Raw genomic sequence first — 27094 nt, 5'->3', positions numbered from 1 at the left:
CCAAAAACTTAGAGAAAACAAAACTATTTCCATTTTATTTTCAAAGTCTAATTTTAATCCAGACTGAACAAACAAGCAGAAAAATGAGAAAGCTAACTGTATTAGCAGACACAGATGTACCATATGTAAAACAGTGGGTTATTAATAGAACTATTTACATGCATATTTACAAGCAATCCTTTTGTACATAAGTTTTACTTTTAGTTAGTTGGAAAAAAGATTTTTGACATTAGGTAAAAATAGTGCTATAATGGTACCACATTATAGTAAAAGTATTAGAAAAGTGATCCTCAAGGTGTATCAATTATAAAGCAGATGAAAACTTGAGTGACAAAGATCTAGCAAAATTCTCTAGTAAAAAAGTCAGTGCAACTCATGCTACAAAATAAAAATGAGAAAGCCATATAAATAAAGCAGAAAAATGTTCTAGGCTTTGGGTGATGGAAGTTAGGTGGAAAAAAAAAAAAAGAAAAATTCTAGAATTGCAATAAATTCTCAGTGAAGAATCTTGGTTGTTTATTGGGATTGTAAGCCTTTTTTAATGACATTTTTAAAGCCCTTGGTATCAAATAGCATCTGGATATGTAAATTAGTTAATATATTCTAAGATTTTAGTGCTAAAGACTTTCATGATTGTGAATCATATTTGAAATTTTTTGAGACACTACATGTAAAACTAAATGAAAGGTATATACTTGTATCTAAAAAAAGGATGCTACATTTTTGCAGTAATATGTATTTCCAGGCTAAGAATTCTTCCCTCGAAAAAAGCTGAATTTAAAGAATAAGCTACTAACCAGCTAGCAAAATTTACTTTCAACATTTCATTTATTTCAAAATCGATTTTATTGCAGCCAAAACAGTGGAATTAACTGTACATAATAAACTATTATATATATATACACATTTTAAGTTATAGGGAATAAAGTTTATTTTGGCAGATAGTGTTAAACAAAATTAAAGTTGCATACATTAGTAACATAACTCAACATCCTTAATTTGGTTTAAGTGTGACACATTTTTTTTTTTGCTTTCCTGTGTTCGCTAAATCACCATAAGCTAAACTGCTTTATAAAACTGATATGTTGAAATTTAACTTTACTGTTTTCGCTTACGCTCTGATTCCAAACAAAACTTTTCATAAGCTTCTTCTATCTCTGGGTCCATCTCATCATCAATATCATCCAAGTATCTGTGAAAGAAGCAAGATAGCTCATGAATTTAATGTTTTTCAAATCAGGAAATATCTAAGATGCTAAGCCATTAGAAAAAGTATCTGACAAGTTTCCTAGACTGAGTTATAAAAGAATGTAAAAGCACTGTTTAGAATTACATTAAATGTCAGTCTTTGAACAACTGCTTAATGTGATGAGTTAAATTTTAGAATGGATTCTAAGTCCCTTGAGTTTGAAATTAAGATTTGGCTATACATTTAGACATATGTTTACTTCTTTGATTTAATCTAAAAAGTAAATAAAAGGTTTACCTTAAAAAGACAGGTACTACTATCATCTTCATTTTAGAGATTAAACAAAAAATTCCAGGAGGTTAAATAATGTAAGATTTGGTAAGTATGTGGCAGAGGCAGATCTCTTCCCTTTTCTACACTTTTCCTCCACAAGATGCTGTCTCTAAGTCTCCTCATCCCCCAATAACACTTTCTACTTACATGTGTGACAAAATTATATTTTGCCAGTCTGACAACTGCTGATGAGAATATAATGCTCATCAAGCAAAACTTTAGATAACCTAAAATTCAATGCTGAGAACAACTTGAACTTCTAGTAGTATACTCAGCGGGACTCAACTTCCCTAAGTGTGCTTGGGTCTTTACACCCCTGTATTATTTCTATTGAATTAGTATATAAAAAGTATGGCAATATTATATTAGAAGACCTTTAACTTATAATTCAAATGTTACTAGATAAGAGAGAGACAAAAAGTGGTTCACATTTTTTTTTAACCTACAACACATGAGATGATATATAAAAACTGAAGTCATGGATTTATATCTTCTCACCAGTCCAAACATTTTTCTATAGTAATCTGTTTCTTTAATGTATCTTGTAGCAGCTAAGATTTGAGCCTCTCACTATGTGCCAGAGGCTGTTCCAAGCATTTATGTAGTCCTGTTTAGTTCTCAAAAACTCAAGAAGGGGTACCACTATTCCTATTTTATAGATGGAGGAACAGGTACAGAACTTGCCCAAGATCTCACAATATTATAACTAGTTATTTTAAAGTGTTAGGTAAAACAGAATCTATTTTATAAAAATTATCTAGCATATACTACATTTTAATAATTTTTCCTCTCAACTAGATATAAGTTTTCAGAATCACAGTTTGTGTGTTTTCCAACATTATCTGGAAATTTCTGGTAAATAAATACCACATATATACTACCACTACAATGCCATCTAATCAAAATGTATTCTTTCATTATCTACTTTTTTTCTAGTCTAAACTCTACCTATAAATTATAGCCACAGAAATTTCACATAATAAAACTAATGCCTAAAGAAAACTTACGGATCACCAGCCCCTGATAAATCTGTTCCATTTTCTTCATAATCTGGAAAAAAGTCTTCTCTTTCAAGTAATTCTTGATATTTCTCTTGGTAATCTACAAAAAAAAAAAAAAAGAAAAAAATTTAAGTGCTGAAAAAAAGTTCAAATGAAATGGCCAGTTATCCCTAAGAAATTTTATGACTTTTCATTTTAGTAGATCCAAAGTTCAAATAGCAGTAAGCTATTTTTACTTATCTATTAAGTAAGCTTAAATATATATTTAAGAATAGCTTTTATAAAACATATTTGCTGACCTGCTTTTGCCTCCCTGCATGCTCATGAATCTTAAGTATATAATAGTCCTCTAAATATGTTAGAAATCAAAACACTGTGAATGCACCAGAGCACATTTCACAGACTATGTCCATGGTGCTTACATTCTCTAATGCTTCTTTCCATCAAAATAGTGGCTATATAAATTGTTGGGGGGTAGAACATGTTTCTTCCATATTCCTGTTTTTCCTTTCATAAAGAGAGATTTCAATCAAACACCCTGGCTTCCAGCTCCCCCATTATTCCTCCCCAAGGAGGTAAAGTGATCTATCTACCTGGCTAACAGTTAACAGCTATTGTTCCACATTTCTCGAAGGCGGCTAACTGAGCAAAGGTCCTGAACATAGGAGATTTTCTTCCCTTTCCTTAGAGACAGCTAGAAGGAAGCTACCTAATACATCTTTCAGCTCTACCAGTTCCTTTGGTTGAACTCTTCGAAGGCAATTCAGATGATGATATAGCTTGCCATCTGCCAAGTGTTTGAGTTACTGAGTAGCTTATAAGATTAGCATGTCTGTATAGAGTCCATACCTTTGAATAATAAAATAGATCAGTGTATATTAAAACTAGTTACCTTAAAATTAGTTTCTTGTAAACAGCTACCTTAAATTTCGAGAGATAATATAATTACATTAGACTGGGTAAAGACCACGTGTTCCCAAGAGTCTATTATATAAATTCTAATTCCAGCTTAAAGGATTAGTGATATTTTGACATTTAAATTTGGCAATTTAGAGACCATTTTAACTATAAAACCTTCCTGCAACAAATACTTGTAATCGGTAAGAAAAATATCCTTTTAAATGTTCAGAGGAGTTCACAAAAAACATCGAGTTTTTTGATGATAAATGAGAAGGGACCTGAAAGCCATATATAATTACTGCAGCTGGGAGGCTGGTAGACCATGTGGTAACAAACAGGCTTGGATTTTAAAACCCACAAAAGGCAGAAAGGAAGGTCTTGGGTCCATGTGAAACAGGGAGATGGAAGTTGTGCCCCCACCCATCTCACCCTGCACAAACCCAGGCCATTCAAAGGGCAGATATCTTAAGCAAAAGATAAACCAGGGAAGAGCAAAATGAAAAAACACCTCGGTGGCAAAGGGAGACAACAAAGAAGTTCGGTTGACTTTACCGGGTGTGGCGCATGGACACAAGTACTCTGAAGAAATTAGTTCCCAGAGAACTTGTAACAAGGGACATCCACCTCAATTTTTTACTACCCACATGAAGAATCCCTATGATAAGAACATAAAAACTTGTTCCAAGCCACTGTTACTCCTGTGGCTAGTGGCAGGAGCAAATTTGAATAGATGTTTCTGCAAGCCGAGGCACACAGAGTTTTCATGAAGAAAAAAAAAAAGGCAGTTGAAACACTGGAGCAGTCATAAAGGGCTTTAATATGTAACTTTAATTTCAGATGATTTAGAGAAAAGTGTGAACAGAACTAATGATAAACAGAGTAAGTAAATTTAACAAAAGGTATATGTGAATAAAGGGTAAATAGATGTTTTTTGTACAATTTTTACTTTTGTAACTTTTCTGTAAGTTTGAAATTATTTCTGAAAGAAAAGTTTAGGTTAAATATGATATTGCAATAAAAAAAGAGCATAACAAAGAATTTTGTGTAATAATTTGAAGTAACAGTGGGGTTGAAATTAAAAGAACAAAAATATGAAGCAAAAATAGGCATGTGTAGAATGATAAGAAAAAAGAACTCAAAAGTTTAAGATTTAGCTACTTTGAACAAAATGCAGAAACAAAACTCAGTTTGAAAAACCAAACTGAATTTCTATTAAAAATAGTCACTAGAAGTAAACAAACAAGATAAACAGATTAGACAAAGATGAAGAACAAAGAACCAAAAGGAATCAAGGTAACTATGAAGAATAAGGGAAGAAAGAAAATTTGTCTTACCAAACAGCAGGATGTACATTAAGGTAAAAATAATTAAGAATGTGTGACTGCTGTCAAGATAGACAAGAAAAACCCATATGTACAAGCAGAGGAATAAGACACAAGTGTATAGAGGAATTACATGGTACACAACAGAGAAACACTTTATCTAAAAGAAAAAGGATGATTCAACACCTGTTGATAAGAGAATGGAAAAAATATTTAATTCATACTATATCCCCGCATATAATAATTAGCCAGACAGCTGAGGATCATTTTTAAGGCTATTCAAGGAATTACAAATCAGTAAAACAGATAAATGATCTAATAGAAATATGGGCAAAGGACACAGGCAATTCTCGAAGAAATAAAAAGGTCGAAAGAAACATGAAAAATTCAATATCATTAGTAGGAAAATAAAAATTTATAATTTACTAAATTCAGACTGATAAAAAATTAGGTCTGGTAACAATAAGTGTTGCCAAAGATGAGAACTAGGATAGCACACTAAGTTCTTATCCTTCTAGAAATCCTTTGATAAAGGTGGTTGTAATAAACTTCTAAGTGTTATCTGGCGTTTAAAATGAATAAACCAAAGCTATTTATCTCAACATGGATAAATACCAAAAACAACAAAGAATAAAAAATTAGCTGCAAAAGGATGTGTACGAGATACAATTTAGGTTAATGCTGTGTGAAAATATTGTTTACAGATATATGAAGTAAAAAGACATCACGATGACACAAAGGACAGTAGTTGTCTCTGGGAGAGAAGTGATGGAAGGACTGAACTTGGGGAAGGGATCAATTATAGAACAGAGAATGGTTTAGTAGTATCTAAAGGGTTTTACTGCTTTTTAAAAAAGCCCAAAGAATATATTAATATGGCAAAAAGACACTGGTTTAATCCTGAATGGTTTTTTCTTGACTATGAATCAATAGGTTAGTTTTCTGTGGTTTTATATTTTTTGAATGTTTCATAATTTAAAGCTGAAAGTTAAGCAGTCCCAGTCCTTTCTTTGTGCTAGAGGCACAGGATAATCAGTGGCTGCTATCCAGAGGAAACAAAGAGAAGCTTCCAATGATAAGGTGGTTGTAGTTTGTACCAAATGGGAAAAACTTCTCTCTCGCTTCCACTGTAGTCCCAGTTATCATAATTAAAGCAATCTTTCTATAAATGCTCTTTTTTAGAAGGGGAATATGCAGAGATTTAGATTTTAATTACCTTTGACACAACAAGTATTAATGAAATCTGTAATTCTTAAGTAGTAACCCATATTAATGAAAGTTGTTGACTATGCAGTGAACCAGAACCATCTTTTCCTTCCATTCAACCACCTGCAAAGTGTAGAGTATAAAAGTATCAGAAGGAATACAAAATAAAAATGGTTGCATTTAACTGAGGGATTCTTCCAACCCTTTGTTGTTAGGGTGACGAGACACTATATACTGAGTCAGATGTTCATCTGAAATGGTTCCAAGTGGTTACTATAAAGAATATTCTGTGAGAGACAAGTCTTTATTTTTTAGAACGATGTGAACTCTTCCAAAAGAGTACAGTTTTCTGTAATTTAATATCTTATCAAAAAATGGGGGAGTGGGGAGTGGCTATGAGACAACATACCTGGATCAGCTGCAGTGAAAGGAACACCATCAGATGTATAAAATGTTGGTTCATTCTAGGATAAATCAAAGTGATTGATAAAAATATGTAATTATTTTAGAACAGATTTTTTTTAAAAGCTCAATATTAATGAAACAGGGCTGCTGTCACTCATCTGTACCCGACAATGCAAGAACAAGCAAAAACTAACCTAGCAGCCATTTTCATTTCACTGGGGAAGTCTACGGTTTTCAGATTTCTATTCTGTTCTATCTCACATTCTTGTGCTATTTTGTGTCATACTCCTGGTGAATTGTTCTGCTGTACACTATGATTTCATGTCAGCTCATTTTTAGTTGTGATTTCCTTCTCCCCACCATTTTTTCTAGACTAGTTGCTTTATATGTTTGGTCCCACCAGGCACTGGCCTGGTAAATATTTTTATTTTCTTGATTTATTTTACTTCAACATGCAAAGTGAAAAACTGAGACACATGCCTCTGGTTATGAATTCCCTGGAAAAACTGCTCCCTGGAATCCCTACACTCACCTAATTCCAAGCCTTATATCTCAATTTCCCTTGCCAATGGATGAATCTTTCTCTAGTCCATTCTTTTCAATGGAAGATTCCATGTTTCTATCATTTACCTCGTTTGCTATTCATGTGACCCTCAGCCAGTGAAAAGTTATTAGGCATTAAATTCTGCAAATAGCTTTATGTGACTCATCTTGAAATTTCCAAAATTGAATTTAAGCAATTAGCAAAATTTAAAATTTAAACACTGGCATACCATAAAATAGTTAGGATCATTTTCAGGTGTTGCTTCTCTGTATGTTGAGGTTGCATGGACTCTACCCCAGTTACTTGAGCGGAGTTCTACAAGTTTCAAGAGCATCTGTTTTACATCTCTGCAGACAAAAGTTGAAAAGGAGTTAAAATATATCCACCATATGTGCCGTCAGGCTCTAAAATACCACAGACTTCTAGAATTGTTTCATAAATTTAACATGTAAATTCAATGCTTTGATTTTCCAGATATTTCCTATAATGACACAAATTTACCTTGTTTTAAAAAACATGATACAAATTTACCTTTTTTTAAAAGAGACTTGAAATTTGTTCCATGTTAACTATATGGTTCTCAAAGGCAATGGCTATCCTGCAAACATTTTAATGCATCCTACAGGACTCATAATAGTACTCATAATAATACTTTACACAAATATTTATTGACAATGGCTAGAAAAATGGCTAGGTGAGCAGGTAAAATATGTCTTTCAAGGAAATGTTTCTGTAGATCAATCTATAAGATTTAAATTATTCTGATGAAGTACAGCAGATGAAAAACAACCCCTAAAGAAAAAGCAAGGAATTGAAATCTACTGCTATCTATTTCTTTTCCTACCTGCTGCAATTTGCATCTAGGACAACATTTTCAATTCTCTGAATAATTTCTTCCATATCATTCTTTCCTTTTTCCTTCCAGGCATCTTCCAAAACTGACCCTGTCAACTAAAAAAGGCAGGTATCAGTAAAATAAAGAATTCAATAAAAAGTGAAGAAATTCTAAAAATACATTAGTAGCACTTCAAGCATTCTTTGAATGAGATGAATTTAGTGAGTTAAATATTACCAATTATTCTCTATTATCTAATATTCAAGGATCTCTATACCTTCTGTGTGTTTCTTGAGAGAAACTAAAGGAATGAACTAGCAGAGCATTATCACAGGTTTTATGAGTCAATGACTATAGGGTATATTCCCTGTATGACTAAGATAGGCAATAAAATTTTAATATCACTTTTTGAAATATGTGACATGCAATAAATATTAAAACTTTGAATTAAAAAATACAAACGTCATCAGGAAAAAATGAATTACGGATATAAACAAGTAATTCACAGAAACTAAAAATAAATATGTAATTCACAGAAACTAAAAATTTGTTAAACAGGAAGAAACTCTTAAATTCAAAACTGAAATGAGGTTTTTGTTTTCACTCATCACCTAAGACAAAACAAAACCAGGGACTAATTATATCCATACTCAATCACTGTTGGGTCTATAGCCATGCTACCCTGAACAAGCCTGATCCTGTCAGATCTCAAAAGCTAAGTAGGGTCAGGCCTGGTTAGTACTTGGAAGGGAGACCACCTAGGAAGACCAGGTGCTGTAGGCATAAAAAATAAAAAAATAATGGATTGTAAGATGACAAGGTCCTTTCAATCTGTGAGGTCAACCAAGGGTTGCGCCTTAAAAAAAAAAAAAAAAATCACCGTTGGTAGGAACACACTCTGGCTGAACATTTGGAATGGAAATTTGGTTTATGGAAGGTCCCCAAGTTATGATGGTTCAACTGACAGTGTTTTGACTTTACAGTGGTTTGAATGCAGTAAGTATTAAGTAGAAACTGTACTTTGAATTTTGAATTTTGGTCTTGGGCTAGCAATATGTGGTACAATACTCTGTCAAGATGCTGGGCAGTGGCAGCCAGGCACAACTCCCAGTTAGGCACGCATTCAGGAGGGTAAACAACTAATACGCTACAGTGTATTCATTACCTTAGATGATTTTGCCCAACTGTAGCCTAATGGAAGTATTCTGAATGCTTTTAAAGTAGGTTAGGCTAAGCTATGATGTTTAGTAGGCATACAAAATGCATTTTCAACTTACAATATTTCCCGCTTACGATTAGGGTTTATTGAGACATAACCCTATGGTAAAGAGCATCTACAGTTATCAAACTAAAGTATACATGCTTCTTGAGCCACCAAATCTATCCGTAGGAATTTAACTCATATAAACAACATATATAAAGACATGATAAAAGATTACTGACAGTGCTGCAGTGGCTAAACTGAAAATAACCCAATTGTTCAACTACAGAATGGATAAACAATATGCATGTATACCATGGAGCTCTAGAAAACTACTGGAAGAAGACGTAAATTTGTGTACCATGCAAAGATCTAATATCTTTCTTAGGTGGTAAAAAAACAAAACAAAAAAAACAAGCTACAACAAAGATCTTATTTGTGGGAACATACACACAGATGTGGGAAATGAAGGACAGGGAATTTATAGGTTGGGGGTAGAATGAAGGAATTCCATTTTTCACTTCTAAATTTTACTTCTGAAGTATAAATTGCTTCTCCAAAATTTAATTCGAGAGCAAAGTAAAATGTCAGTATTTAACAAGGTAATAACTTATTCTTGAATTCATTTGAGTAATATACATACTTTCCTTTCTCCAAATTATACACTAAAGGGGTAGAATTGTTACATGTTAGGGAGAGAAAATATTTAAAACCTACCTTCAGTAATTTTACTGCACAAATTAAATTGTCATCCATAGGATTAGAAAAGAGGGCATTCAGCAATTCCCGAAGACCAGCCTGAAGAATATCTGCTCTTGTAACCTGCCCATTTGTTCCTTTGATCTTTTGGGACAAAAGAAAATGAAAAGCAACTATGCCAAAATATAATACAAATATATAAATGGTGTAACAAAGTGTTTGTAAAATAAGTGTTTTCAATTAAAACAATACAAAAATCACAGGAACACATTCTGCTATCTTCACAAAATTAGAATTACTTTACATGTAACTAAGACTTCTAATAAAACTAGCAAACTATAGGTAAAAGTTTTCATTTATCATATACAACATAAGGTCATAATTTAAGCCTCCTTAAATGCTGCTGCTTCATAAAGCATTCGTTAGTCTATTAAGCTACCGCCTTTTATGAGAACACATCATTTTATTGTTTTTTATACTGTTTAAAAATTCTCTATTTTGCATTAGAATAATATATGTATCTTAGCTCTCTGGCTAGAAGAATTTTAGGTTCAGGAGCCATGCTTTATTTTTATATTCCCCACAGACATAGTATCAGTACTTCCACATAGGAAACTCAACAGCATTCCCAAAATGGTTTTTCATTTAAGGCACATTTTATGTTGGTGCTCTTATTTTGGTTTACATAAAAATTAAACTGAAAAAAGATTAAGATGAGATTTTTAAAAAATTAAGCCCATCTATGGTAAAAAGGGACATAATTTAGGCATTAGATTGGATGGAGCTAGACCTTTTAGATGCACTGAGATGCATATTTCATAGTGGATTCATGTGTCTTTTCAGTGGTGTTTATAATACTAAGTCCTCAATTCAGGGTTTAAGAAGGTATACCTATATCTGGAACTAGGAAAAAAAAAATCTAGCAAATCCATTTCAAAGTAATATTCAGCACTTATGTTGCCTACTAACAAGCACATACTCAAGTATACTCCTTAAGTTTAGCGTACATTTTGTATAAATGCATTTTATGTGGAAGATAGGACCAAAAACTAATCTGGGTGAATTAGGTGAAAAAAAAAAAAAACAAACAAAAAAACAAAACAGAAACTCTAGTTCTCTCCCCTCTTCACCCAAAGCTCTGTATTCTGTAGGTCAAGTTACTTTTCAGCCAACATCTGAAAGTCAACATATTAAATATACTAATGTTTCTGAAGCAATAATTCAGAAAGGTATGGATGGGTCTATTTCAAAAGCTTAAACTTGCAAGTACACCATGGCTTTCCAAAGTACATAAAGGCGTTAAAATGCTCAATTACTATTTCCCAACACCTTTCTCACGAACAGGAAAACACATGTTACATTCTATTCCATTAGAGTACAGACACCACCATGAGTGGGTACTAACACATTATTTCTCTCCCATTCTCCCTTTCCATTTCACGTAATGTTGTAAAAGTATAACGTAAACAAATTCTTTACTGAGATCAATTTGTGTTCTCAGGCTTTGTCAGTACATAACGAAAGAAAACTTTCTTCTCACCTCCAAGTTAAGGTAAAGTTCTCCTAGGAAGAGTACAAATGCATGGAATCGTTTTCGAGTCCTTTCATCCCCTTTTGCAGCTTGATCTCTAAGTTCATATTCAGTCTGACATCTAATAAAGATATATCTTTTATAATCTCATATTGCTTTGTTTTTAAAGAGTCAAACAAAATGACAATTTGTTGGTTTGGTTGTCCACAAGAAATACAGAGAAAAGTACATTGCATCATCAACAGCCTGATTTCCTATAATAAAAAGTATTCTTGTCTATTGTAGAGACCAGAGTATAATCTTTTCCTAGCTTTAAGAAACTGATAAGAATGTTGGAAATAAACCTATCAGATCAAGTTGTACTAAGTTTAAACAACATAGGTTTCATGAAGTTTGTTGTGTACTGGCACCAGAAGAAAAAAAATGCCTCACATTTATCATACAGGCTTTTTATTAAGAAAGCAGTTTAACCAAATTCTCTGTAAAATGTTCTACTCTTTCTGAATATATGAACTTTGAAACATATTTAAAAACATGTATAGATGGCCTCCAACTGACAATAAAATGAAAACTTATTAAAAGCCCATACCCTTATAATTTTCCCATATACGAATCAGAGAACAGAAATGAGGGGGAAAGTCTCCAACTGCACAGACACACAGAAGGCAATTAATGCGATCTCTATTTCCAAAAGAGTGAAGGAGTCAAAAAACTTTTCCCTTGCTTTATTTTCCCCCAACTTGGCCCATTTACCTTACACAAATAACAAAAGAAATCCTCTTCTTGGAGTTTACGGACATAATTCCTACAGAGTTTCTAAAATAATCCCAATAAGCTTGTCACTGCCTGTTGTCAGTGAATTATGGTGTCAGCTGCTGTTACTAAAGTGGATTTTTTAAAATGGATTTTAAATATTTACATTTTGGTGTTAAAAATTTTTTTCTTACCTTTATCGAAAAGGTGGTGAGGAAACTCTAGGAAAATCATGTTGTTTTATAAAGCTGATTTTGACAGTTCTTTTAAAAACTAAGGAAGGACTTAAAAGGAACTTAAGGATACTTAAAGTCTTTCATACATGAAGGACTAGTTTAGGCTGCTTTATAAAAATTTTTTTTTTAAGAAAAAAGTCATTTCTTGACCAGAATTTACCTTGGATCAGTTTGTGAATCAACCATAAACCCATGTGCCCAATTCCAATGTTTAAAAGCTTTGTTAAATAAGGAACACCTTTGTAGGAATCAGATATAGAAGATATTTGTTACTTTCTCATACATATTAATTCCTCATCAGAAATAAAGCTGGGATATCTATAAACGGAACACTCTAGTTAATAACAGAAAGGATCAGTTAATTAATGCTAATTCAGTTATTAAAGCACCTTGTGGGCTGCTCTCCCCTCTGTCCTTTTATGACTTTGCAGGTAAGGCCTTTTTTTTTTTTTTTCCCCCATAAATGCTATGACTATTATACATTAAGATAGGTGCAAAAGCATATAGGTGCAAAAGCATATATGTGTGCAAAAGCAAATCTCTACCCCTGTAGATGGATTATAATCTAGGTGAAAGACTAAATTTTTTTAAGCTGAAAAGTTTCAATTATAAAAGCAACACTTATTTCAGAAAGGGTAATGCAGAGAAAAAAAATAAACGAAGTCACTACAATCCATAGAGAAACTCCTGTGATAACTTATGTCTTTTTCAAGTATGTGTATATTTTTAAGCTCGATAATAGAATTATGCCCTGCTTTTCACTTATCAGATTAGCATTTCTCCATTAATAGCTGACAGCATCACAGTACTACGGAGCATACAAATGGGGTAAAGCGTCAAAAGAGCCAGGAGAGGTTCTCAACTGGCTCAACAGTAGAATCACTAAGCTCTACTTCAGTCCATTATATTAGAATTCCCAGGAGTAGAGGCAGGGTCTCAACCCTATTTTAAGGCATATAGCCAACAGGGAGCGAAACTAGGGAAGATAAGTGAGCCTTTCTTCCATCCTACCTACAAGTGCCTGTTTTCACACCTTTCTAGAAGCTGTAACTTGTATTTTCTTAATTATAGGTAAGGCTAGACATCTTTTTATAACTTTGTCATTTATATTTTTCCAAATTGTACCTATTCAGAGCCATTCTGAATATTTCCATTACGATATTGGTCTTTTTCTTACTCATTCCTAAGAGGCCTCTCTTTTCATGTTAAACAAATGAACTCATTACGATGTGTTATGTATTTCTCTACTTTTACTTCATATCAATTTAGGAACTCCCTCTTCCCCCCCAAAATAATATAACCTATATGTAATTAAATAATCTCATTTTAGGGCCTATGGGTATCACATCTTGCTTAAAAGGGCTTTACCAACCTAAGATTTTTGTTTTGTCAGTTTGCCTCCTAATACTTACTGTTTCACTTTTATTTAAATCTTTGATATACTGGAAATACATTATAGTGTAGAAAGACAGAAAATGATCTTTGTTTTTCCCCCCAAATGATTAGCCAGTTGTATCACCAGCACAATTTATCTTGTACCTATGTATTTGAAGTATCACCTTCACCAAAAGCTTAATTTTCAAGTGTCTCTGAAGTGTACTTTTTGAATATTTATTCTGTTCCAGTACAGCTTAACCACATGATAGAATCTTTTGCAACCATTAAAAATATTTTTAAAAAACTAATGTGCAAACTATAATAAACTCAAAGACAACATTATTGAATAACATCTCAAATTATAAAAAAATTAGTTTCTCTAGTTTATGAATGTCATCCCAAAAATATAAATACTAACATGATTTGTATAATTTCAATGTTAATTCCAAAATTCATTGAAGAAAATAAGCATGCAAGAATAGTGGGGAAAATTCCACACACACAAAAAAATGGGGGAACTAACTAGGCTAAAAAAAAAAGAGAGCTTTTTAATAGAATGGTAATAAAACAAGAATAGAACAAGTGATGAATAAAATATAATAAAAATCCATCATCAAAACCCAAATATGAGGATAAAGGTAGAAGTTCATATCAATAAGGAAATGAATCATTCAAAAAAACTAGTATGGGAAAAACTGGTTAAACACGTGGCAGTAAATTAGATCCAAGCTCAAACCCAAAGTACAAAAGTACTAAGAAATAGGTTAAGTGATCATTTTTAAGATCTTAGGAAAGGAAAAGCTTTCCTAAGCACAAAACCAAAGGCAGAGACCATTACAGAAAAAGACTGATTTATATGTATACACATATACACATACATATGACTATAAACTTATACAAATAAGAATTGTCCATCCAATTCTCTCCTGCAACTTTCTATAATGTACAGCCTTTAGAAAAAAAAGAATGGTAAAATTCTAGTACCTTTAGAAGTAGATTTCCTTTAATTTCATATATTCACACTGACCTTTTAAGTAGCAATTGGCGGAAGTTGCCACTTTGTGGACTAATTGTCAGATGATGAGACAGGTAATTACAAAGGCGAGCTCCCATGTAAGAGAAATTTGGAATAGATGTGGCCTTTCAAAAAGAAAAAGGTTTTGTAGGACACAGATACATTGTCATTAATGTAAACACTTAACAGCAACATTCTAGGGAGGAAAAAAACATTTTTACTCCCCAAAATAACCATCCTGTACAGAAAAATATACAAATCTTTTATAGTTGCTCGGCATAAGAAAATTAACTCTCCCTCCCAACCTTAGACCAAGAACCAAAACAAGTACAAAGAAAAATGCTGAAGGCAAGTTCTCCCCATCATTTACCTAATGTTTCCAGAAAGCAGATAGGCAGTTATCTCTTTATACAAAGCTATTTTTGCACAAAATGTGTACGTGTACCCAGTTTCACAGTGACAATTTTGAATATGTGCCAACCTACTGATATGTGCTGTTTCTGAAGAATAGGACGGCACTGCCTTTGGCATCTAGCGGTCCAGAACAAAATTCCGAGGCTGCTACTTTGTGACTTTGGACATCACTAAACCTCCGAAAGCTTCAGTTTCCTGATTCCTAAAGAGGTGATTAATGGTGCCCAGTGTGAGAGCTTAATACTTAATGTTTTAAAAACACTTGGGGTAAAGAGGAAATCAAAATGGATAAGCCATTAAAAAAAATAAAATAGTGATAAAATACTACATATCAAAGCATGTGTGATATAGCCAAAGCAGTACTTGGGAAGTTTAACTTTCACTGTAGTTTTTAAAGAATAGTAGAGGACATAGTTCACTACCTAATGCCAGGTAAGAAAAACACACATTAAAAGGTTAAGGTACTTAGCCAAGGTCACAAAGGTAGTTAACCGGAATCCAGATCGAACAAATGTCCTGATGCTCTTCCAACCCTATGCTAGGTCTACTTACTAGTTGTGGTAACCTTAGATAAGATATTTAACTTCTAATATCGTGCCGCCACTGAGATTAAATGAGTTAACTACATGTGGAGTGTTCGGCAGTCTGGCATATAGTAAGTATTTTATAATTATTGGGTCTTTTTATTTGTAATCATTTCCTTGCTTACCCAGGACCCAGTACATGTCTCATCAAGGAAGAAAGCCTGGTTTCTCCTGACATGATGTATGCGTATCTGGTACTATTCAAAATTTATATTAAAAAATATTTAAAAATTATACTTTTCCTATTGGCATTGCCCGTTTTTGGTTTACTTTCTTAAATATCACACACAACTTAAAGACAAGAAATTCTACAAGGCAGGTTATTAAAGTTTCCTGCTTTCTAACCATACTTCAATTTTACTCCCATAGACAACCACTTTCAATTCAGCTAAAAAGATTTAAACCTCTATAGCTGCACAATCTGTGATTTTTTAGTTTAGACATTGTTTCTTCCTAGTTTCCCCACCATGGAAGATAAGCATTTAGTTTTCACCCTACCTAACTCTCCCATTTCACTATTTCCCAATCTTTCCAAAACCTACCAATATGGTTATACCATGATTTCATTTCTTAATTTTGTGTTTCCATTTATAGGTAAACCACATCTTACACTGATTTCTTTCTTATATAACTTTGTCCTTCCTAGACTTAATTTTTTTTTTTTTTTTTTTTAGTACTTTGGTTTTTTATACAGTGCTCATTGATTTATTCTCAAACTCACTAGAAAGCAGGTGGGTGAGTGGTAAATTTCTTAATAACTTCTAACATAGCACCTGCGCTCATCTCACCAGGGAAATACTTCCTGGAGGCCTTTGCCCTGTTCCAGTGAAACCTGGCCCCTCTCGGACTGCTATGCACATAGCTATTGTCTTGGGATCTCCTTTCATATCCGGATACACTTAGTTTCTCCTATAAAATTCCCTGTTTCCTAATTTGTCCTTGGCTTACTATCTAGAGGATCTAATTTTTTTTTAGATTTTCAAGCAATCTTTTTAGTCCCCTTCCACCTTTATCCTAGAGCCATTTGGAGATTCTGCACTAAAAATCAGGGAGCTTCTCAGCTTTCCTCACTGGCTTGGAACTTAACTTTTTTATATCTGCCAAGTCAGTTACCACTCATCCACCTTCTTTCTTGTCTCCAACATTGGTACTTCTCCTTTCCCCGTGTCAGTACTTATATCCTCTAAAAATTTCCATTGTATCATTTTAGTGGTATTTGAGGAGGAATCAGTGTTGAATATGTTTAATATATATATATTTTTACACAATAAGTGTTTTGTTAGTTGCTGTGAGTAAATTCCCTCAATGAATGTAATGATTATTGGTAAATCTGTGTATCACTGACTACGGAATGTTAAAACTTAAAATACTGAATATGTATTTGAAGAAGTGGCTTTGAGACAAGCATAGGAATTGTAGTTTGTCAGGTTATAGCTTTCCATCCAGCTCTGAAAAACTATAATCAGGCAGCCTACTGAAGAGCTGAAACTAAATAGAAGAAAAACCAGAAAAGCATTAAGAAATAAGTAGGTATCAGGATGGTTCTATCAGGATAAATAAGTAGGTATCAAGATAAATAGTTCTATCAGGATAAATAGCTGGCTAGGTAACACTGGGGTCCAGTGAAAATAACAATTTGGAAATGTCAAATGAGACATTAAGTGGAATAAATATCAACCTGCTATCATAATCACCCTTCCATAAGTTCCAAGTGTGAGCTGTTCATTCAGCAATAATTTATACTAAAAGTTATATTTCTGTTCATCTAATATTTTGGCCAGTCTCACACGCTGAACTTAAATTTGTACTCAAAATTCAGTGTTGCCTATTTTTTCCTCATCATTAGCGAGTCAATAACCAATATGCTAGGACCAAAACTAAACTTTGTATGAAGAACAATCTAGACTGACATTAGACTTTCCAGGAATTAAGTTGTAAATCCAAGAAAATTTTAAATAAAGTAAAAACAAGCAGAAATGTTAAAACTTGAGACAGTATTTTGTGGTCTTTTTTTTTTTTTTTAAGACTTATTATGAGGCAACAAAGTTCTACCACGCTTATTTTCTTCCCTATTCTAACAATGCTATATGATTCAACATCTAGGAGAAAAAAATTAGTCTTTTTAACATATTGTTAATTTAAGATCCTATAAAACAAGGGTGGAAAAATGCAATGATACTTATACAGTCTTCTTCATAACTCCTTCCAACTCCCTGTATTGAGTCTTGGCTATACAAGTGAATTTGCAGTCTGGCTCTAGCCCTGGATGACTACCTAGAAATTTTATATAATAGACACTTTAAAAGCTCCCATGAAACAAAGCATTAATAAGGGTGGAGGCAAGTGAACATGAACCTGACCTCCCTCATCCTTGGGCTTCAAGGAAGCTATATGAGTATGCCATCAGCCAACCTACCTGTTGATAGATGAGTTCCATAAGTTCTTGCAAAGCAACATCTGTTGTAACCCAGCCATTCAAGGTCTCTGCAAACTGTTCAATTTCAGTTTCAAAACTGCCAGGCTGCTCTGTAAGATGATTCAAAAAATCCTGAACATATTCTGATAGAGTGGGATAATCCTCACAACCATCCTCATAGGATTCCTATAGATAAAAAGTTTCAAAAAAATTATTAATCCATGCAACTGGCTAAAATTAACATGAGGCAGCTTTAAGTTGAAATGTCTCTAGCACAAATGATTTTTTTAAGGATCCTTCACATGATAAAATCTGTTACTTTCCTCAATAAAATTAAGACCACTGAGCTATTCTTCTTCACTGCCAAATGGCCAAAATGTTATAACAGAAGGGCTCTCTCCATCTAGCTGTGTACAAAATTGTCTTCTCATTCCTGGCACATTTACAAGATGGTTGAGAAATAGTTGAAACTAATATTTCACAATAATATCAATATCAAAATTAAGATTTTGATTTGTTTATTGACACAAGACGATCTAGGATTTGCTTCAAAATAGGACGGGAGGAGGGACCAGGAATACAGAACCAAAAATGGCCACATATAGCTAAATGGTATAATGGAGATTCATTATACCATTCTCTATATTCTTATAGGTATTTGGCAATTTTTATACTGAAAAACCTTAATAAGGTTTGTCACCTATCTGTTAATCCCTAAGGACAGGCATTATATAGTTAAGTGACTGTAAAATTTCATCAGTGGAAGGAGACATTTTGGCTGCTATATCCAGGTTTCTAGGCAACCTTGGTCATAGCAGTTTCCAACTAATATCTCTACCACTATCGCCTTAGGAAGTTCTCACCCTTTTAATTAATGGCAAGAGGAAGAGCAAGGTGAGTATTGCAAAAGATAACAGATCAGAGCATTAACTTATACTTTCAATGTCTGGAACACCACCCAGAGCATTCTGAAGTTTACTTAACAGTTATGATCTAATAATAATATTGCTTGATGAAATTAACCCCTTTCCAAAATGAATCAAATGGAAAATCAGTATGAAAAAAATCAAATAACTGTAGTATAGAAACACTTTATGAAAGAGATAGGTTCTAAAGTCGGTGAGCACATAAAGAAAAAAATCACACCTAGCCAAAATTCCCCTTAGGAAAGCTCCATGTTAGGGATGAACATAAAATCTTAGAAGAAAGACTAATACAACCAATTATTCCTTCACTGTTGGTGCTGACCACTATTTCTTCCACTGACCACCATTTAGAGGCCATGTGGCATAATTTCTATTTATCTCCAGACACTAAACAGATATTTAACATAACGAGTTGCATGTACTATGAGAGGCACTCAGGAATACCAGCTGCAGGAATAGCAGATGCATGTGCCCCTGTCATGAGCATACATTGTTAACTGAGCAGAAGAGCAGGTAACCTCTCATATTCATACATTAAATGTCTGATCACACAATTGAATCCAAATTAAATGACTCATTAATGCTTATGAAATTCAGATTTGTGAATCATAAACATTACATCTGTGTGTCTGAGGATTAAATAAACTGAGGTAATGAGCAAATGTCCCTGGCCCAGTGACTAGCACATAGTTAGGCAGTGTTTAACAAAAGAAATTTTTAAATTTTTAGGAAAAACATATTCCAAATGGGACAGCCATGTTCTCATAACTAAAGGAGCAAAAACATAAAAAGCACACAAAAAGTAGAACGATAAAAAGCTACACTTCTTGGTACTGAGGATGGTATTTTAACTGATTTATTCATTAATAAGCTAATAGCCACCAGCTGCATGTGTGTTATTCATTCAAAACCATTTAAGTGTAGAGCGCCGACTAAGTGCCAAAGACTGTTCTAGGTGGTAGGAGCACTGTCATGCCGTGAATAAAGGAGACATTCAGATATTGATATATAGTATGAAAAAAGTGAAAGGATCCTCAAGAGTTAACATCTAAACTGAGACAGAAAAAGGAAAAAAAAAAATCCAGCGATACAAATATCTGAGGAAAAATACTTTGTGCAGGGGGTGCAAGAAGCATATATGCTCCAAGGAGATAGGTGTTTGCCTGACACCTTTGAGAAAGGCCAGAGCACAGAAACTGAGGATGGTAGCTAACAAGATCAATCAGACAGACAGGAAGACCCTGTAGGGTGACAGGGAACTCACTGAAGAGGCTGTGTGTAGTAGGAAAACCAGGGTATTGTGGAGGCGGGGGGTGGGCGGGTGAGGGGGGAGGTTAGGGTAGAAGTGATCAAGGAAGGACCATGTACCAAGGATCATGTCATTTGCAGACAGTCACATAGCTGGTTGGAAGAACTGAGCATAGAACAAAGCCTATACTTTTAAATTCTCTGCTATATTCAAAATAATCAACAAAAAAGCTTAAATGACTTCAACATACATTCAAGGATACTCATTGCCAAAAATCCATCCAGCAATCCAGCAACAAGGAATTGGTTAAATCTGTTACCTTATATCTATATAATGAAATATCATATAGCCACTTAAGAAAACAGGAAGTATTTACACATCTCAATACAGAAATATCACCAATATAAAGTGTTAAATAAAAATACAGAACCATGTTTTAGTATAATATTTTAAGGCTTATAAGCAAGGAAATTTTTGGAAAGATATAAACGAGGAATAGTTTATATACCTATGGAGAAATATTCGTATTAGAAATACTGAGCCTTTGTTATAAAATTATGAAAGCAGTTTAATATTAAAACATACATTAAATAATATACTTAATGTTAACCACATACGTGTGAATTGTACAATTAAAAACAATTTAAGTTTTTGATACAGACTTGTAGTATCATACTATTAGTGATAATGAAATGTAGAAAGTCTACAGGTCTCAGTTGAAGGTATTAATTTCCTAGCGGTTTCTATCATATGTCATTCATTGTGGCAAAATGTAGTTTAGAACACTGATTTGTTTTTTTAAATAAGCAAAAATGCTCTTTTTAAGAAATCTGAATTCTGAAGGTAAAAGCAGAATGCAGAGCTGCTCTGAATATAGAAGAACAGGGGATTCAGAGGCTGTCGTTTTAAACAAAAAAAGAAGAGCAGTCTGAATAAGCACTCCAACATGTTTGAGTCAAAGCTCGTGTGAATTCTCTAGTACCAGATTTTTTAAAGTACATATTTCTTCAGTCTTCAATGTGGAATTACATGGCTTCCAAACTGAGGAATATTAAGTTTTATTTTTCTTAGAATTCTGTGACAAGAGATTAGGAGGGACATCAATTGGAAAACTCATTTTTCACAGTAAGTACTTTGAATACATCAAGATGAGAACCTAATCCAAAGCAGTGGGAATAAAAGGAAATGAATCACTTGGATAATACAATAGTCAAGACTACAGTTGACTCTTGAACAACATGGGTTTAAACTGTGCAGGTCCAATTATATGTGTATTTTTTTCAATATATGCCTATACTGTTTTCCATCTTTGGGTGTGATGAGTCTATGGATAGGGAAGGCCAACTGCATGCACTGATGTATGCCATTTTATGTAAGGAATTTGAGCAACCATGGATTTTGGTATCCATGGGGGTCCTGGAACCAATCCCCTACGGATACTGAGGGACAACTAAGGTTTTGAAGAGTTAAAAATTATATGTGGATTTTTGACTGCACCAGTCAAAACCCCTAACCCGTTTTGTTCAAGGGTCAACTGTACTTTAACTGGATTGAAGTGGGGCAAGATTATGAAAGAGAAAGGTGAGTCAATACACCCACCACCTGAGCAGCTAGCTGGGATATAAAAATATAAGAATAAACTTGCAGAAGATAAAATTTTTTATATTTGAGTTTCAACACGGGATCCTCATGAAGAGGTCGAAATAAATGGCACCCTAAGCTTGCAGTTCAGAGAAAGAATTAGATTTCCGACTTACAGAGAGGCAACAGTCAGATTCTAGGGAACAGGAAGGATCACCAAGGGAGGTAATAAAAATATAAAAATGCAAGAAATCTCTGGGACTACCATCTGAGGGAAGAAGAAATGAGCTGCAAGTTGGGAGGATGAAGAAAGAATACTGCCACAAAAGCCAATAAAAAGGTAAATGAGGTGTTCATAATTTCAAATCCTACAGAATAATTTCATAGGTCTAAATTTAAGAGGATGGCTAGAGTCTTGGAAGTGAAGGACACTATGCAGAAAGGGAAAAATTAAAATAAAAATTATTACCTTAAATATTCAGTTCTTATAAAAATAAGAACTTTTGAAAGACTGAAATGGTTCCCTTGGTACCTAGCACAGGACCTGGCACACTGCGACTTGTTAAACCTTACAGATCATCCTATTGTCAACAAAGTCTAAGACGAGGGTTAAAAGGACAATAGATTTTAAAACCTGGTATCAGTAATTGTCACAAAAATAGTATCAATACAATTAAGGGAATTAGTCTGCAGAGCTTTGAATAGTCTGAGATGTACTATGAACAGTGAATAATTTTACATTCTGGAGAATGTCACTACTGAAAAACAGAAGAAAAACTGGGCAGTAACTTGAAAGGGGATGTTCTGGGATTTTTATGTGTGTGTGAGGAATGGATTTTGCCACTTAGTAAAATGCTTTATGAACTCCTACATGGAATTTTTGGTCCTTAGAAATGAACTGTGATTAAATATTCAAAATGTAATGATTTATCTGAGAAGCAGCAATGATCAGTAATAGATGGATACTGCAACTCATTGGTAAGAAGGTATGGAAAGCAGGAAATTCTAGCAGTGAGATTTGAAGGACTGAAGATAAAAGAGCTCAGAGTTTTAGAAGGGTTAAGAGAGCACAGCAAAGAACATAAAGGCTTTTACAAAAAGCATGCATTCTTGAGAGCAGATCCAGTTCAAGGATACCAAGCAATAGATTTTCACATGTCTAACAAAAGCAGGCTCAATGAGTTTCTGGAGAGCAAGCCTGGAGATCACTAGAATAGAGGCTCTACAAAAGGTAGGAATTTTTGTCCACTTTGTTCACTGCTGTATCCCCAGTGCTTGACTCATGACAGTGTTCAATTATTTGTTGAATGAGTGATTATAGCTAGTTTTGGATTTGGAAGGAAAAGCTTCCCTCACAATAAGACCTTAGAATCAGGGAAAAACAAGGATACTGCTATTCTATGACTAAGTGGATTGTGAAAAACTGAGCACTGACAGAGGGTTAAAGGGTGAACAAGCAAATCTAGAAAGTATATTAGAGTGAGGTAGAAAACTTGAATGTTTCTAGAATCCAACTGGATTATAAACAAAGTAAATGAGCCAGCTGAGCAAATCAGAACTCAAACATTCCATCTGAAGGGGTTGCCTCTATTCAGCCAACATTTAGCAAAATAACAGTCTAATATGGCCAGATCTTGTGATTTCAAGAGACCAGAAAATTCAGATTTGCAATACTTAATTTAAGTGTTGGTAACTTATTAAAAAGCCTTTTCCAATAAAAAAAAAAAAAGAAAAGAAAAAACCAGCCAAAGAAAACACACTAGCAGGACACACATGAGCCACAGGTTTCCAGTTTGCAATCCATTCTGGAGAATTGAGCACAGGAGGAGCTGATCTACTAGAGGATACCAAGGAAAGCCTAAAAGATGGCAGTGGCTCAAAGTAAGTGGACTCACATAGTTTGACACACTGCTCTACAGCCCATGAGTCACTTGACCTATGTAGAACTGGTTGGTACAGAACAGTAAACAAAAAAAAAAAATTGTATTCCTTCTATCACAAAATAGCCCAAGTCGATAGGGAGACAAATAAATGGGAAACTCTGTGGATGTTTGAAGATAAGCATCTTTAAGAATTTACTCAACTACTCACAGTTCCCTAGTAGTGCCTTTCCTCTATGAGCCAAATACAATTTTCTGGCAAGTACTAAAGGGGTTCTCACTTCTACTTTACATGATTGATGGCCCCTTTCAAGCCAAATCAACTGCTCTTCCTGCTATGCCCATACTTTCCCCATTCCAGCTCCAAAGCTTTTTCCTAATGCAGTCTAAGACACATGGAGTTTCTAAAATATAGATCACAATTTTCCCATAATTTCTGTCAAATACGGAAGAAAAAAATAAAAAAGGTATGCCACCACCAGTTTTCTGGAAATACAAATTAAAACCACAACTAGATGCCCACCAGAATGGCTAAATTTAAAAAAAAAATACAGAACATATAAGTGTGGACAAGGAAGTAGAGCAATTGGAAATCACACACTATTCCAAGCATACACTGGAACAGTCTCTTAGGAAGACTATTAGGTAGTCTCTACTAAAGCTGGCGACCCTACGTCCCAGCAATTTCATTCCTAGGTATATGTCAAACAGAAACAAACACACATATTCACCAAGAGGTGGCCAAGAATAGAGCCCTATTCATAAGAGCCCCAAAGTGAAAGCTACCCAAATGATCAATAGACAAATGGGACTGCAGAATAGTAGCACAATGGAATACTAAGAAAACAAGTCACTTCCAACTACATGCTACAGCATGAATTTTAATGTTGAATAAAATGAGAAAAATAAGATCTGTATGTCTCCATTTACATAAAAATATGTAAATTTGAAAAGAGGCAAAACTATTTTTAGGCCAAAATAGTGGTTATCCTTGGAGCAGTAATGATTAGGAGACAGAGGGGGCTTTTGTGTGCTGATAATGTTCCTTTTCTTGGTTTGGATTCTGGCTGCCTGGGTGTTCACTTTGGGAAACTTTGAGCTAACCTTTATGTATACTACTCTATGTATTACACGTCAATAAAACTAAGAATATAGGAAAAATAGGACTTATGTTAAAGTATTATCAATCAATTTTTCAATCCAGAATGGTTCCTTATCCACTCATCTCTACAATTAATTGCTATGTATTACTTAGCATAACTTAGCATAGCTATTCTAATTGTGCAGTTTTGTCCTGTTATTTAAGAAAAGCGTGACCAGTTTTTTAAATTGTTACATTATCAACAAAGCTGAATTTGAAAGTTTAAAAGTTTGTTATACCTATGTAAATAATTTATCAATAACCCCTACATTTCTGCATAATAGTTAATTAGAACCAGGAACACTTCTATTTTAACTTAACAGTGCCCAGATGTGTACTTCTCGACATTCAAAAACCTACATCAATTAGTCTACATCAAAACCACTTTTTGATTTACCCTAAAAGCTACCAATGACTATTCAGCTATATTGCTAAAATCAAAGTTAAAAATCAACTTTGCCAGGCCACTATTCTATAGGTTGTCCATGAAATCTGGACAAAGATTTTAGTTTTATAGACTGAGGAGGTCCTTGCCTACATCACATTTATCAGTCCAGAGATACCCCATAGATGCTGGGAATACAGCAGTAACAAAACAGACAAGAATGCCTACTCTAAAGCTTACATTCTAATATCCTGAATATAATAACTATAAAATACAGTCCTGAATCAATTTTGTTTCCTCTTGAGTTGAATGAATTCATGTTTTTATGTTAGTACAGAAAACACCAGCATACTCATTAATACATAACTATATTATTCCAGTAACCTAGAATTGTAGAAAGAGTGTACTTACTGTATAATTAGAATAACCTGATGGGTAAAATTCAGGGGCATTCACAGACAGCTTCGACATTAACACGGGAGCTACAACCACCTGGGGTTTAGCCATAGCTGACTCCGAGTTCTGCTGTGGGATATTATCCTGTGGACTAGGTGGAGCTCTCTGGGGTCTTGTTTGTTCTGAGAAAGGAAAAAAAGTAGTGTTAGATGCGTTCATTCCTTTGTATAGTAACTCACTATACATTGAAAAGCCATCTGAGAAGGGCGGGGTTTTTAGAGTTAAACAAGAACCACAGGAAATTTAAGGTTATCGCCAGCATGTGTGCAGAGAGCCTGCAAAAAGGAACAATAGATTGCTTTAGCTCATTTCGGAACATACTTGCCTCCTAAATGAATGCTTGAAGACGTTTTTTCTTTTTAAAGGAGTCAGTTCAAAAAAGGTGGTTGCTCACCTAAGCTCTCCCCTTCGGGGGCTGGGGAAGGGGAGGCGATTTTTACTTCCTCCCGGGACGCCAGAACTCGGAGACCGCGCACTGGGCCCCTCCCCCCGCCGGGGCGCACAAAGGATTCTAGCAGCCACCTTCCAAACCCCGATCCGGGCCCGTCCCCACCCCGAAACCACCGGGCCCCTCGGGGACTGCTTTCGGGGAACGGGGTAAAGGAGGAGACAGCGTCGGCCCTCGACGCGCGCGGAGGGCCGTGGGGAAGCGTTGGCCCCGGAGGACCGGGTCCCCAAGAGCGGCTCCGTACCTGGGAGCGCCCCGGGCCGGGGAGGCCGCTGGGGGGCGGCGGGGAACTCGCACTGGGCCCCTGGCGGCGGGGCCGTCCTGGGCTGGCGCAGCGGCGGCGGCTGCAGGAAGCCCGGGGCTTTGGGCTGCGGCGGCGGCTGGTGCCGCGGCCGCTCAGCAGGCCCCGCTCCGTTCGGGAAACCGCCGCCCTCAGGCCCGCCCCCTCCGCGGCCCAGGCCCAGGCCCCGGCTCCGGCCCCGACCAGCACCTGGGGCCCGATCGAAACCGTCCGACATGCTCCTCCGCCTCCTCCGGGGGCCGCTGCCGCTGCACTCTGGAGAGGATGCGGGGGAGGCGCCACGGGCCGGCTGTCGCCGCTGCGCTCACGCGTGCCTCATGGAGGAGGAGGGCGGCCGGCCCTTGCTCGGCTCCTCAGCGCTTCAGGCGAAGCGGACGGCAGCTGGAGCACCCACCGCTCCGAGCGCCCGCCCCTCACCGCTCGCCTCCGCTTTCCGATTTCCCCCTGAAGCCCTGTTCCCCCGCCCCCAGCGCGCAGGGGGCGAAGGCGGGTCACAGCGGCCCCCCGCGGCCCGGAGGCCCCAGGCGCGTCAGCCGCGGCGCCTCTCGCTTGCGGCGGGCGGGCAGCCGCGGCCCAGCTGGCCGCCGGGCGAGCAGGCAGGACCGCTAGACGGCCTGCCGCCCAGGGCGCCAGGCGGGGGCGTCTCGGGTCCGGGGGCCGGGCTGGAAGGGAAGAGGGACGCTTACCCCGGCTTGGCCCGACCTACGCGGTGGTTCTCAGGAGAGAACTGCGAGACTGACGGTTGAGGCTTGGAAAATAAAAATAC

General features: G+C 35.7%; 1 protein-coding gene and 1 pseudogene across 3 annotated transcripts; one reads left to right on the top strand and one right to left on the bottom strand.

Moving 5' to 3' along the window:
• Positions 1-26: 26 nt before the first annotated feature.
• On the bottom strand, positions 27-27094 carry PAIP1 (poly(A) binding protein interacting protein 1). 3 transcript variants are annotated; one of them, XM_016161123.2, is made up of 11 exons: positions 26272-26764; positions 25535-25701; positions 17962-18147; positions 14560-14672; positions 11176-11287; positions 9654-9779; positions 7745-7851; positions 7130-7247; positions 6361-6415; positions 2530-2623; positions 27-1192 (listed from the first exon to the last, which is right to left on the bottom strand). In XM_016161123.2, exons 1-11 carry the CDS (start codon positions 26543-26545, stop codon positions 1099-1101), a joined length of 1446 nt encoding a protein of 481 aa, XP_016016609.1. In that variant the 5' UTR covers positions 26546-26764; the 3' UTR covers positions 27-1098. The 3 variants fall into 3 exon arrangements, with proteins under 3 accessions (XP_016016609.1, XP_016016610.1, XP_016016611.1); XM_016161124.2 differs by having other exon boundaries at positions 33-1192; positions 26518-26768; XM_016161125.2 differs by lacking the exon at positions 26272-26764 and adding an exon at positions 27015-27094 and having other exon boundaries at positions 810-1192.
• On the top strand, positions 8400-8518 carry LOC118607146 (annotated as a pseudogene).

Source organism: Rousettus aegyptiacus, unplaced genomic scaffold (assembly GCF_014176215.1).
Source record: "Rousettus aegyptiacus isolate mRouAeg1 unplaced genomic scaffold, mRouAeg1.p scaffold_m13_p_8, whole genome shotgun sequence".
Lineage (NCBI taxonomy): Eukaryota > Metazoa > Chordata > Mammalia > Chiroptera > Pteropodidae > Rousettus > Rousettus aegyptiacus.
Note: the sequence above shows the minus strand (reverse complement) of the source record. Positions and strands in the feature narration are given on the sequence as shown.